This window comes from Anolis carolinensis, chromosome 6 (assembly GCF_035594765.1).
Source record: "Anolis carolinensis isolate JA03-04 chromosome 6, rAnoCar3.1.pri, whole genome shotgun sequence".
Classification (NCBI taxonomy): domain Eukaryota; kingdom Metazoa; phylum Chordata; class Lepidosauria; order Squamata; family Dactyloidae; genus Anolis; species Anolis carolinensis.
Genome location: NC_085846.1, coordinates 56,263,862 through 56,278,731, shown reverse-complemented (window position 1 = coordinate 56,278,731; position 14,870 = coordinate 56,263,862). Strand labels below are relative to the sequence as shown.

Here is a 14,870-nt window from a genome sequence, read left to right as displayed (position 1 = left end):
ATCATTCTGTGGAGAAGGGAAGTACCAAATCTGCCCCTGACTACCACCGCCATTTCTCTGCCTAGGCTTTCAAAAAGGTCAGAAGCAGCACCTTGGCAGCGGGAGAAGAGGGAGTCCATGCTTCTTTTAGGTTCCCCCAGGATGGACAAAGCCCTAACCTTTCACCACTCAGGTTATAGATGGGGGCGTTCCTTTTTTTGATAAGAGTTAAGGTGCAGCGCTTACACTGACCCATGGCATATAGACTGAGGGTTTTTTTAAATAAAGTTTATAGACTTATGGATAAGCCTAACTCTAATGCTCATTTTCAAAAGACACCCAGACAGAATAAGAAAATGGCCGCAGAGTAAAGAATCCATGCCTGCCATGCCTCCCATGTACAGTGAAGTCAGAAGCACAAATGCTGCAAATGTCCCAGCCCAAGACAGACATTGGCAGAATAGCCTCCACTTGTCAAAGAGATAAGGAATTTGCTTCCATGGATTCCACTATCCACATCTTGAAAATAGTTTAAAAGAAAAATCCCCAAACCAAACCTCCCCTTTTCCAATTTATATACAAGGCACAATTTTACTATGCCATTCTATATTATAGCACTTGAGCATGGAGTAACCTGGAACTAAATCCCAGTAAATACCAATTCCTGTTTTCCCTTCACCATGAGGGCACGTCACACTTTTTTGGGAAGTATCAGAGAAGTGCTAATCTTGCAGAATTTACTAGGGACCTGAAGATTAGAGGGTGACACTGACTACCATTTGCAACGAGCCAGCATCTGCTAAGGCAAAGACTCTGTTTTAACATCTGCCTCAACTTTAGACCTTTATCTTACCCAGCAGCAAGAATTATCAGGGAGAGTCTACGTTAGCCATCGTCGGACTCTGCCACAACAAGAGCCCCCTTTTGAAAAAGGCAAGGAATTTCGTTGATGCCCCGAATCTGCAGACCAAGTACTTGGCAAATTGTCCCTTCTTTGGTTTTTAGATTGTAGACATTGCTGAATATATCATTTCAACATATTTTGAAATCATTGGGGACAGAAACCTACCTTTAGTGATAAATGAATTTTTGAGAATGCTGAAGGGTGCAACCAATGCCAGTTTATTTTTGATTTTCACCCTCATCTGCAACAGTCTTGGGCAGTAATGGCTCCCAAAGTGACCAATTTAAGGTGGAATCAGGTATCAAACAGGGATGTGTTATTGCCCCAACCTTATTTTCCATTTTCATAGCTATGATACTGCACCTTGTTGATGGGAAGCTTCCCACCAGTGTAGAAATTGCCTATTGGACAGATGGCAAGCTATTTAACTTTAGCAGACTGAAAGCCAAAACCAAGGTCACAACCACATGTTATAGAACTCCAATATACTGATGATAATGTAGTATTTGCTTATTTAGAAGACGACCTATAAGCCACTTTAAACACCTTTGCAAAAGCATATGAAAAGCTTGACCTCTCACTGAACATCGAGAAAATCAAAGTGTTCTATCAGCAGACACCAGCCAATCCCACTGCAATGCCAGAAATAACAGCATAAAGGTGTAACATTAGAAAACATTGACCATTTCTGCTACCTTGGCAGCCACCTCTCCACAAAAGTCAACATCGACACTGAAATACAACACTGCCTGAGCTCTGCGAGTACAGCATTTTTTTTTTGAATGAAACAGAAAGTGTTTGAGCATTGGAACATTTGGAGAGATACCAAGATGCATGTTTATATCCAAGCCTGCATTTTCTATGCCCTTCATGTGGAAGGGATGTAAAGAAAGGTGGATACAAATTCTTCTTAGTCTATATCTGGGAATGAAACATCAAACTGAAACAAATAAATACTAAAATAACCTTATACAGGAAGCCAGGTGGCATGCCATCATCTGTTGATGCAGGCTGTTCCTCAGAAGATGCAGGCTGGACATCTTTGTTGCTTTTTGGCTCCTTCACAGCTTCTGATGTTTCGCTAGCTATGCCTTCAGTGCCCTGAGTGCCAGGGTCTTCCACAGTATCTTTAGATTCATTCACTAAAACCTCATGATCTTCTCCATCTCCTTCATTGTTGGATGCAGGCTCTATGACTACTGAAGGAATGTTGCTGAGATTTTCCTTGAGAGAAAAAAAAGATGTAGAAAGAGAAAGATCATAGTTTATTCTCATATAGATGTTACTATTCTGTCTTTTAGAGCAGCCAGATACTTTAGCAAGTTTGATTTCAAAGTGTCTATATCAGACCGAACCACAAAAGTTTGTTTTTTTCTGTGCTTTCAGAGAAATGGAAGATCCAACATATTAAAGATGGAAATAACAAACCAAATGTTTCCATTTTAGAGGAAAGTGATGGCATGCAATTGAAAAGAGCCATGCTGACTTTTAAAAATGCAACACGTAACAACGTAACAAAAATCTATAGACAATGATAATGTTTGACCCCCCGTCTTCCTCTATTTGCCATTCCTAGTTTCATATTTATTTCTAGCAGTTGTCTATCACTTCCCAGATCAACTAGCCCAAAAGTAAAGGCTAAGCACATGAACATGGTTGGACGGTGTCCATAATTTTCAACACTTGTATCTGTTTCAAATATGCCTGGGTCTGTAATGTCTTCAGCATACTAAAGTTTTAAAAAGCTAGAAAAGCCATATTGAAAAAACTAAAATATTTAAGCTTCTGATCACAGGAAATCTTAAACAGCCTTCTGTTAATTGAGATCCTGGCTCTGAAATAACTAATTTTAAAACCTAAATATTAGTGAATTTTACCAAATTGGTGAAATAGCTAAGGTTATGGAACACGCTCTTTATCAAATATACTACAGATTCAACAAGAATTCCTTTACATGGTGTTCTCGGAGAGAATTTTCAGTACCATACACAGAAACAGTTATTTGGGACAAGCAAATAGACAAAATAATAGAAAACTGATAGAGCTTTCTAACATAAATAAAACTATGATCTCTAAAAAATGTTTTACCTGAGATTCGCCTGCTTTTTCTTCAATGGGAGGTATGTCACTATCCTGAACACCAGTTGCAGCAATACCAACAACTTCGTCACCTTCTTTTGCAGGAGTGATATCAACGACCTCTGTTTCACCAACATCTTCAATCACAGAATCCATCTGTAACTAACACAAATAAAAAAACACACCCTATTCATATATATCTTAGATGTGTCAACATACAAAGGACCTTTTAAAAGGAGCAGGTCTGGTATTCACGCTTCCAGTGGCAGAGTAAATATGATTTATGTAGCAAAGTGAGGCAGGCAGATAAGTGGCAAGTGCTGGATAGCAAAGAAAGGTGGCAAAGGGTTGGTGGACTGAGCTGTGTTTGCCAAGAGTTTCTCTCAATTTCCTAAGATAGCTCCACCATCAAGTATAGTGGTGGACATTGTTCTGTTGTGAGTATTGAAGATTTATGTCTATATGGCTACCTTATTAGTTGGCCCTGAACCTCAATGTCAATCTCTGATTAAAATGTCCTACTATATGGATCTCTACTTGTCCTAGACAACAAATACTCAGGAAAGTGAACAAAAGGTAGCCCTTAACACACATCAGTGCTCTGTGGTTTGTGTCATTTCTCACTATTTAGACCTCAAAGTGGATCCAGGATTTCTGATGTACAGTGTTCCCTCACTTATTGCTGGGGTTAGGTTCCAGGACCACCCGCAATAAATGAAAATCTGTGAAGTAGGGACGCTATATTTATTTTAATATTTATACATTATTTTAGTAGTTATACACTGTTTTAAGTCTTTATCAACCAATCGTGTGTTGATAAATCTCCTCCTCCTCCCGTTGCTGCTTGGGCTACTTTTCTCTCCCTTTGGCTTCTCCTTCCTCCCTTCCTTAGGCTGTAAACTGTAATTTTTTTATGATTTATAATAGTCTTTTAGAGTTTATTGAAAAACCCCAAAACAGCGAATCTGCGAAAAGTGAACCGCGAAGTAGTGAGGAAACACTGCAATCATCTACAGTGAAACCACTTTCTTCAATACCAGTTTGAAGCTGACTTGAGTGCACAGTGTATATTTTACCAGTTCTTCTGTTTTACAGCAGATAGACCCTTGCAACAGTGTTTAATATTTAGATACCGATTTGAAAAGTGTCGCATAACAAATTAACAGACAGAAACCAGAAGCTTAGCCAGTCAAAGTGAAACACTCTTTCCAGACAGGTAAACACATATTGTTAAAATTTTCTTCTGTTGAAATCAATGAGACTCTGAATGTGTCTCTCACCTTGCATGAGATAGTACTGCAAATGGACAATACTGCTATCGTAGACTTTCTCAAAAACATCAGACTATGCTTCTTACTGTGCATACAGAGATGTTTGTACATACCTCACATTCTTTCTCATCATGTCCTGGTGTCTCCTTATCTCCTGATTCTACAGCATCCTTTATAAAAGCAGAGATATGGTTATAGCACTGATATCAAGAGTTGTATTACAGAAATATCAGCATTGTTATTATGTATTGTTAGCTACATGAAAATGAAGAGAAGCATAAAAAGCATATAGAATGGTCACATGATGTTGGCTGACATGATACTCTTGGAAACCTATCAGGCCAGAGACAAAAGATGGAAAGAGAACATGCAAAAACCAACAACTTCTTTCTTTTAATAATGATGATGGTAAATGATGAAGCAAAGAAACTTAAAATCTCCGCTCAGGTTGGCTATTTGCATACCAATATGCAAAAATGAGAAGGCTTGCCTTTAATCTTCAACTCAACATAAAAAGCAGTTGTTTGTTATAAACAGACAGCAATGTGTACAAATTTGAAATACTCATTCAGCGCTGGGAGACTAACAGTTAAAAACTTAACATAATTTGAAGATAGGGCCCTAGTCATTTTTTCTAATGTTCCATCTTTATTTTATCCAATTTTTATTATCAATATTTTTTCCTTCAAAACATATAGTCTACTCTTATTTGCTTCAAAATCAGATAACTGCTGACAGCATATTCGTTGCTATGGAAACATCTCACAGCCTTATCCTGTTAGAATTAGTGTTATATAACACCTTTTCTAATCAATTGCCTTTTGATTTAGTTGCACAACTGCTTCAGTGAGAAGTCATCCCTACCTCCAATGTAAAAAACAAAAACAAAAGCCTTGCCCTTATTTAGCATTACATTGGGGCAGAGCTTCTCAAACACTTCCAAGTGCTCCACAAAAGGTAAGGATTTTTTAAAATTAAAATTATTATTATTATTAGAAATAAATGAGGGGGGATCTCAATATAGTGATTTTTTGCGCCCTTGAGTGGCATGTAGAAAAGTATCGAGTTGAGAATATATTTAGCACAAACTATAGATTATAGTTCGCCAGTCGGCTCCTGGGAACCAACATATCTGAAAGATACACAATGCATTCAGACAATGCATCCCGCTGCCAGACAGAGACAGAAACCAGACTCATTGTCTCCAAGGCAAATATCAAACACAATATATATCTGCGAGATGAAATTTAGTGCTCTGCCTTGAATTTCACATTTTAAAGGTGCTCCATGGCTGAAAAGGTTTGAGAATCCCCACAATAGTGTAATGGCTAGTTAGTAGTGGAACTTCCTTTCCCAGTGTTTTGTGACGTGTGTTAGTACCAACCTGATGCAACCATTTTTTTAGGAAGCACAACAGCTACTGGAGAGCATCTGGGCACAGCTATAACTCAGAATTAAATAGCCATTGACTGGCCATCCCTGCCTAGTTGTTTTGGTTTTCCTTCTCCAGTGCACTGACCTCCATCGAAGTATACTGATGTATCTTTACTACACCAGTTCCAAAATGACCTTGGGCTTTATTCCCAATAAAGGACCAAAAAGTACATGTCTTGTAATTCAGAGCAAGAGTTGCTGAACCTACTTTTGCTTAATGAAGAAGATTTCAACTTTTGGCATTTCCTGACAGATTTGGAATATTCTTGTCTAAAGCTGTGGAGATATGCTCCCAATTGATATAGCTATGTTTTTGCTCAAATACCTCTCCCCATATCTTTGTAATAGACAGAGGTTGCTTCCCTTACCCTCAAGTCATTTTGAATCCAGACAAGGTGTTTTTTAAAGAACAGAAAGTCAACCAGATGCTGACCCCTATGACCTCATGTGACTAACACAAAAAGCACGTACAGACCACACGATCATACAGGACCATGCTTTGAATCATGCCTTCCTAGCTCCACTTCATTGGTTGCGGTTTGTGCAAATGGGGAAACTCATACCACAGCAGTATCACATCACAATTTTGGTAGTACTAGATATTACTAACAAAGAAAGGATGGGGAGATATCCGGCAATTGCTTTGGATATCAGTCATTAAAAGATTTAGCTTCTCTTTTTTGTATATACACTTGTTATTGTAAATTTAAACGAACAAAATGTCCAGGGGGTGTCAAATCACTTCAGAAAGCATTCACTCTACCACAGAAGGCATACATTTAGTGAAATTGGCTTTCTTTTTATGATAAATCTACAAGAAGATTCTGCATGAAATAGGTTATTTGTTACTAGGTTTCTGATGCTAATTATGGAACACTGAGGAAGAAAATTTGATTTAATTCACAGTGACAGGAGAGCAATACAGTGGAGACTGCTGGAAGCCAGTAGTCTTGTTTAAAGCAAATACCACAGAAGTTGTGAAATCAGCAGGGAATTAAATGGCTCTTCTAACCCAACTGTTTGTGCATAAGCATCATTACCTAGACTTTAACTCCCCACAGAAAATATTGGTTCAATCTCTTATGTATTACATGGGGAGAAATGAAACTGTTTCAAGACTCATCTCGTACAATCAGTAAATTTCAATTCAGATTAGTGACTTCATATACCATTTTGGTCTTACATGAGGTTCCTTGTTTTCACCCTTACATGTTTTTTCTCCAAAAGAGCAAATTGTGGCCTTACGGGAACTGGATAGCCAATTGGTTACATTTCTCTCCAATCTATTTTAGATATATGGAGGGGAATTTTTTTTCAGAACTGGAGACAATTCTCCAGTTACTTCCAGTTTTAAAGGTACTGTAGGAACTACTTCTGTGTAGACCCCTAAGGAACAAATGGCTTGCTTCCATATTAAAAGACAGAGTCATATTCCCATAAATCCAACAGTGAGAGAATTTAAAGATAGGATGGGGCTTATACTTTAGTCTTACTGAATCATCCACAAATACTTTAAACCTAAAAGCTGGTATGACAGCTCCCAGAATCATCCAGGGAGTATAAACAGTGGTCATGTTAGGGAACGGATTCTGGGAACTGTCATCAAAATACTAATATAATAATATTATACTATACTAATATTATAATACATTGTATATACATGTAATATTAATAATAATATTATGATGTAATACAATGTAATAATTATTATAATTCACTATTATAATTGTATATTTATATTACATGCAATATTACTAATAATATTGCGATTTAGTTGTATAATATAATATATTGTATGTATATATACTTGTAAACCACCCTGAGTCCCCTTCGGGGTGAGAAGGGCGGTATATAAATGTCGCAAATAAATAAATAAATAAATAAAATACAGTAGAGTCTCACTTATCTAACATAAACGGGCCGGCAGAATGTTGGATAAGCAAAAATGTTGGATAATAAGGAGGGATTAAGGAAAAGCCTCTTAAACATTAAATCACATTATGATTTTACAAATTAAGCACCAAAACATCATGTTTTACAACAAATCGACAGAAAAAGTAGTTCAATACATGGTAACGTAATGTAGTAATTACTGTATTTACAAATTTAGCACCAAAATAGCGCAATATATTGAAAACATTGACTACAAAAACATTGACTACTAACAGACCGACTGCATTGGATAATAAAGAACGCTGGATAAGTGGAGGTTGGATAAGCGAGACTCTACTGTAATGCTTTCACAGTCTGTTCTCAGATTTGCAACCCCTGTAGTGAATGCAGCATTTGCCAAGACACAGCTTTTGCATTCATCAGTTCTAAGAAACCACAATGATGAAGATGGAAAAAGCAAATGAAATGTGATATGCTTGTCAATGATAAAGCCAACTGGATGAGTGTGTGGGCACGCAAAGTACCAGTCACTCACCACAGTGTCAGCTGCTGGCTCACCAGCAGCCTCCTCAGGCTGCACTTCTGGCTCAACAGTAGTGTCAGCCGTTTCAGCTGCCCTCGGGGCGTCCTCTGCTTGGACCTCTAAAGATGGCGCCTCTTCTGTATCAACCTTTAACCATTGTGTTTGTTATTGGTTTTGGAAAGGTAGACAAATAAAACCAACTGAAGAATGCTAGAAATTGAGGGGCTGAAATTTGGGCAAAGTTCAGAAGCATAGGAAGGAGAAGTACATGCTACTCTTGGAACATTTAGGACAGGTCTCATAATTGCAAATGGCACACAAAGCAGAAAATTCAACAGGTACAGAGTGTAGACAGCAAGTACTGCACAACTGAATGCAGAATTTTCACACCTTTAGTTCAACACCTCAAACACATCAAAATGGAATCCCACTAGCTATCCCTGCATAAATGGCTGAAAATACTGTTACTCACTTGCAGTGTTGTAAAACATCACTGAATGGGATCTTGTATACTTGGATATTTTAACTACCACATATAAATTAGTGTGGCTGAATGAATTGTGCATTTTCTTCCTTCAACAAAGAACCTACCAAGCCTCCTTCCGCAGCCCAAGAGAAAGAATACTTGGTGTGGGATCTTTAATATTCCAAAATGGGATGATACAAAGAGTGCAAGTCATTGAAACAGAAGTCTTCAAAAACAACAGGGGAAAAAACCAGTAACTTACCATATTATCCCCCACATTCTGACTTGATTGCATTGAGAATAAGGAAGTATCCTAGGGAAGGACAAAATGAAAAAGGATTCAGACAAATATAGAAAGAAATTAGGGTGAAGCTTGTAAAAAAGTGGTATTTTCATATAGCACCATACATTCATTAATGCTTTCATTTATATCTCCAAAGAAGCATACAATTGTTTTCTTTCATCTATTTATATAATTTAGTATCTTACATCAATTGTTATCAAACTAAATCTTAGCATTTCATCAGACTGCTATGATGTCAGTTTCCCTATGGTACTGAGCAGCAATTTGTTAGTCCTCACTGGATTGAGTGGATTTCGAAGATTTACTCTGTGGCAAGTATGGTGGTATGGGAAATAAAGTATATTATATTATCTGCTTAGACTGGATTATATGAGGCCCCTTCTACACAGCTGTATAAAATGCACACTGGCAGTGTGGAGTCCAGATAATCCAATTCAAAGCAGATAATATAAGATTATAAATGGGTTATATAGCTGTGTGGAAGGGCCTTGAATATGCACTGCCATATAATCCAGTTAAAATCAGATAATTTGTATTTTATAGGCAGTGTGGAAGAGGCCTAAGTGAGGCCTAACTCTGCCTGTCCCCTGGGCTGAGTGGGTTGCTAGGAGACCAAGTGGGCGGAGCTTAGCCTTCTAACTGGCAGCAATTGGATAAAAACAATTATTCCTCTCCCTCTAATTAGGACTTTATTTTTCTTTTCTTTTTGTTGTATGAACGTAGAGACATGGATGAGGGGTTGGGCTGCCAAGTTTAGTGTTTCCGCGATGTGTAGTTTTGTTGTTTTGTCCTAGGCCAAAATTTCATTACCCTTTTATATATATACACACACACACATACTATTGATGGTAAATGTTTAAATTATCATCCTTTGCTGATCAAAGTATTGTTCTTGGCTTTACTTGAGATCTGGTGTTGGCTTTGATTAACACAGAATTGTAAAGATGCTAAATGCTGTTAAAAAGCTGTGCTAAAATAGATTGCTCTCAAAGGTGGAGAGAATACTTTTAAAATAACAAAAAAATGAGACTTCATTTAATCAGAGGGGAAAACTCTTGCTCAACAAGAAAGCTCAAGTTTCAAAATGAATTTCTTCTTTACAACAACAACAACAAACTTTTTTATATACCGCTCTATCTCCTGTCTCTATCAGACTCCGAGTGGTTTACACATAATAAAAATATTCAATACATATACATCATACAAAATACAAGAAACCAATATAACAGCAATTAACAAAACATATTTAAAATTCCAACATTTTAAAACAATATAATACCTTAATAAAAGCAAATGCAACCGCTCCCTTGGGTGATTCTACAGCCAATGGGTATAAAATATAAATTGAACAAGATGGCAATATGGACCAGTGTAGGACTCATGTGGTAAAAATAAGCATAAGCCAGAGGTGAAGTGTGACTAATAGCAAGGAACCTAGGCCAGGATTACACCACTTCAACCTCCTGTATGGCTATCAGGTAGAACTAATAAAAGTAAATACCATCACAAAATCAAAGGAACAGGTAAAGTGCAGGACAGGTGTCATATAGTGGCCAGGGTGACGTCTAGGGATTTAGATTCTCAAACTTTATCAAACTAGATGACCAAACTCCTGCTAAACTCAAGGAAAGTGTTAAAAGAGCTGAAGATGTGAAATTCCTGTGTTTCAAATGTTCTAATTGAAAATAAGATTAAAATGTGCTGTAAATCAAATGGTAATTCAAGCAGGCAAAGAAACTACCTATTTAAATTTGTATTTGCATTAACTCTGCTAAATATGACATGACATTTAGGACATGATAAGAAAAAAATCCTTTATCCCGTTTGCCTCACAGATATTAACCGTCCGGGGCGTAGATGACCTGCACTCTGAGTATTGTGGGTACATTCAGACCAATTTAAAACACCAGAAAACCCCAGCTTTTGATCTAATTCTTTCTGATTTTATGTGGGAGATCCATACACATTTTCTTTGTCCCTGAATATTTTCTGTTCAGCTCCTCATACAATCAGAGACTTTTTGTACCAGATCCCCCAGTCAGTTTATTTTAACCCCATTTAAAATTTAAAAAAGAACATGAAGGAAAGCCGGGATGTTTCAATCAGTCTGGGTGTGCTCGATCTCTTGTGGATTTAAAATGAGCTCTTACCTGTGTGAATCCATTGAAAGCACTGCCGGGTGCCTAATTAAAATGAGAAATCAGAACATAAACTTTTTAAGCATCACCTTAATATCATAATATTGCTTGAACATTACAAAAATGCACTTTAAAAACCCAAAATGATTTTTAAAAAGAAAAGGATAGGTGATATTTCTGTCAAGCATTGTGACATGACTGATTATCTTTTTAGATGGCTTTTTAAAAAGAGAAAAAGTAATAATGATACACATTACAGTCAGAAAAAGACAGGAGGCACATACATTGTGTTAGAAAACAGGAAAAAACGCAGTGGTAAGAATCAAATGGTGAATTAAACAGCCAACCTCTTTGTGGCCAATGTATATACGGTTGAACTGTACCCAGTCTGGCATTTTGGTATGATCACTAAGGTTAGCAAAGAGGGACAGGGAGGAGTACATAGAAAAGGACACTTCATAAAACACAAGGTTATATATATATAGGTATATATGACCTAAGGAATTCTTATTTCTAGACTATGCTACACACTGGGGTAGGTACCTCTTCTTTATCAGCCTCTATTTCCTGGTACAACAATCCATATCTCCGGTTAGCAATTTCATCTTCAGATAAATCTGAGCTGTTGGTCTCATTGTCTTTGGGGCTAGCAGAGCTCTCGGTGCTAGCATTTCTGGAATTTCCCATTTTGAAGAGCACCAGCGGTCTGCCTATCTCCTTGTTTGGTCCAAAGCTGCTAATATTTGACTGCTCCCCAGATGATTCCTGCCTTAAAGGTGCCTCCTGATTCTGATGGCTTGGTGTTATACCCATAGCTTCCCAGCTGTTATCTAAACCTCCCATGTCTTCTGTACACCATTTTTCATTAAAACTAGGCCAGGGGTTCTCCATGTTTCCATCCACAGAGTCTTCTGTGGGAGGAAAGGGCCAGTTGTCATTTCCATTTACTTGGTTAGAAAACCCGCAGGAATCATTAACTGTTGGATCCCAGTTAGTTTGCCAGGGATCTGTTTGCAATACTTCTGAAAAACTAAAGCTAGTATCGAATTTATCAGCCGTGAAAAATGCTTCCCCATCTACAAATTTATCTTCCTCAGTGCCTAGCCAAGAATTATTGAGATTTGCATTATCTGTGTGAGAGCTAGGCTGCAGGACAATATCCTTTTCAAAGGGTATAAAGGTTGCTTGGCATTCACCAGCAAAAATGTTGCTTTCAGAGAGGGTGTGGCTATGGTCTTCAGTTTCTTTACCAGGCTCTTCTGCACAACATAACTCCTCACCACACACAGGGTTTTCAAACTCTCCAGTTGGTTTCTTTCTGACATCTACATTAGCCAATCCCATAAGATTTGCCATTTCATTTTCCTGGGCACAATTTACGGCCACATTTTCAGTGGCAGGGAAGTCATTCACACATACTGTTCCATTATCCTGACTCCAGAGACCTAAACCTTCGTCTGTTTCAAATCTACATTCTATAGTTGCACAGTCACTCACCCCACACCCCGATCCTATATTTACTACATTCTCAGCATCTCTTTTATTTTCCTCTTGCATCACAGCAACCTCATTAAATTCTGGGCCAAAATCAGGAAAGTAACTGACAACAGTTGTCTCTGGTTGCTTATCATCATGTTCTGAATCCCTTACAACTGCTGCCTCAGTGCTTTTTAGGGTTTCATGGTCTGTCTTTGCTAAGGCCTCATAATGATCTACCTTACTGTAGCTTTCACTGTCACAATCTCTCTCTTGAAACTTCTCTGTGCAGTCTACCTCCCTGAACTTAACATCTCTGGTTTCTACCTTTTCATATGGTTCCACATTTGCCCAGAAAGACTCTTCTGTTTCCTGTTTCTCTTCTTCTGTCTTTTCCATACTAAAAGGGTCTCCATCGAAAAAGCTATCAGTTCTCATTGCAGGCCCTTCGGCCCAGGTTTCACCCACTAAAGGCTCATTTGTCTCCACCAAATCTGTGTCACTGTCCATAATGTGGCCTGAGTCCAGGTATGGTTCCGGGAAATTGGTTTCACTTTCATCTAGAGAGGCTGTCCAAGTGACACCATCCTCTTGCTGGCCTACTGCAGGCCAAGTAGTAGTTGCCAGTGCAACAGACGATTCTGTTGAGGTTTGCTCTGCCTCAGGGAAAGGACCACCACCTGCATCCTTTTCCTGGTTCTCACTTGCTGTACTACTATCTAGGTCCAAGTTGAGTGAACCTAGATCGGTTTGGGGTTTATTAAAATCTTCTGATGACCCACTGTTGGGGTTTTCCTCCATGACCAGGTTACACAAGGAAAGACTTTTTGAAGAATCGGGCTTTAGCAGACAGGAAAGTAAAGAAAAAAACAAGATGAAAAAGATAAAGATGGTCTGGATGATAAACACACACAATTCAATATCTTACTATGGTAGTCTTAGCTTAGAAATGAACTATGACTAAATTAAAGAATTAACCACAACTGTAACACTTATGGGAATCATGTACATTTAAGAGACAGTAGCTATCTATCTAAAGGGTTTTGCCAGTGAAATAGAAACGGTTTGCTTACCGGCTGCACCAGTTCATTGCTTGTCTGTATGGAGATAAATCATATTAATAACTTTAAAAAGATTGCATTGGGGGATTGGGACATCGTATCATACTGCTATAAAAGCAAATAGTAGCTGAAATCATTTTATATTTTCGAGCAGTGTAAAAGTTCCACATCCTTCTGAACTCTGCTATGACTCCCCTGTCACCAGCCCCAGGACTCAATGTGTCACTTCAATACCCCCCTCTCAACAATCATTCTGTGGCTGATGGAAGGTAAGGGGATGGATAGCGGGCCATGTTCTCACAGTCACATGTGGTCCAAGGACATCTTCTGTCAAAATCCATCAGAGCTCTCTGGAGGTCACAGAATATGTCATCCCTCTACTTTTGGCTATGAATGATGGAGGGGATCGAAGAAGCATCTGGTTATGGGAGCATAGTCAGATGTTTCTCTAATTGCCCATATTTCCATTAGAAACAGCATGGCACAGGTAGGGTTGTCCCCAGCAAGATGGAGAGTCCTTGGTGTGCTTTGGTCATTACAAAAAGGAAGTAAGGGAGTATCAATCTTCACAGAGACCAAGAATAAACATACACAGCTCAAGGTGGAATTCTACTTGCACAAGTCACTAACAGGATGCCAGACAATGTCTCCTTTGGTAATGTTTTCACACTGCTGGCAAATTAAGCACCATCTAATTATATTATGCTGGATCATCTCCTTAACATAGGTATCATTCCAGATAGCTGTTTCGAAAGGATTTAGAGCTATTGTGTGCAATCCTGCTAGTTCATATGGGATAGCAATGCTTAAAACTGGCATTGCACCTCAATTTCTCCAGTAGAATTATTGGAATGCCAATAATTTGCACATCAATTGTATGGAGGCCCTCTATAACATATTGGATACACTTAGATTGCTCAGCTTCAAGTTCCCAGTGCAGTCCTGAAGCTCACTGACTATTAAAACCAATCATTATTTCTCAGCTACACAATGCTTTTGTGAATATAAGATGGAAGAATTCCATGTTTTTGTGAACAACTTGGAAGAAATGCATGATGCAAAGATGATAAATAAAAGCAGCAGTCTAGGAGGTAGTGTTCAAAGTTGACAGCAGATTCAAAACAATATCTTGACATGGGTCAATGAATCAATAGCAGAGCATACTTTTAAAGTACCAAGAAACTCAGCATTTTTTTCACCTAAACAAGTCTCACCTATGTATTGAGACAGACAATATTTTAAGAGAGTTATAAAAGCATGTATATACACAGATATAGACACAACTTTCATTCCAGGATCACATCTGGTCAAATAGATTTAGTTTTGAAACAACACTAAACCC

General features: G+C 38.1%; 1 protein-coding gene across 4 annotated transcripts in view; it reads right to left on the bottom strand.

Annotated features, from left to right (window-relative positions):
* Nucleotides 1-14,870, bottom strand: part of amph (amphiphysin) — a 114,447-nt gene that overhangs the window by 3,392 nt on the left and 96,185 nt on the right. The window contains exons 14-20 of one of the 4 annotated variants that reach the window (XM_003222273.4): nt 13,541-13,564; nt 11,004-11,036; nt 8,812-8,862; nt 8,096-8,230; nt 4,347-4,403; nt 2,972-3,124; nt 1,850-2,107 (exon numbers count right to left, since the gene is read on the bottom strand). In XM_003222273.4, coding sequence (XP_003222321.2) covers nt 1,850-2,107; nt 2,972-3,124; nt 4,347-4,403; nt 8,096-8,230; nt 8,812-8,862; nt 11,004-11,036; nt 13,541-13,564 — 711 coding nt within the window. The remainder of the gene's footprint in view (nt 1-1,849; nt 2,108-2,971; nt 3,125-4,346; nt 4,404-8,095; nt 8,231-8,811; nt 8,863-11,003; nt 11,037-13,540; nt 13,565-14,870) is intronic. The other 3 variants (XM_062957630.1, XM_008112857.3, XM_062957632.1) reach the window with 3 other exon arrangements.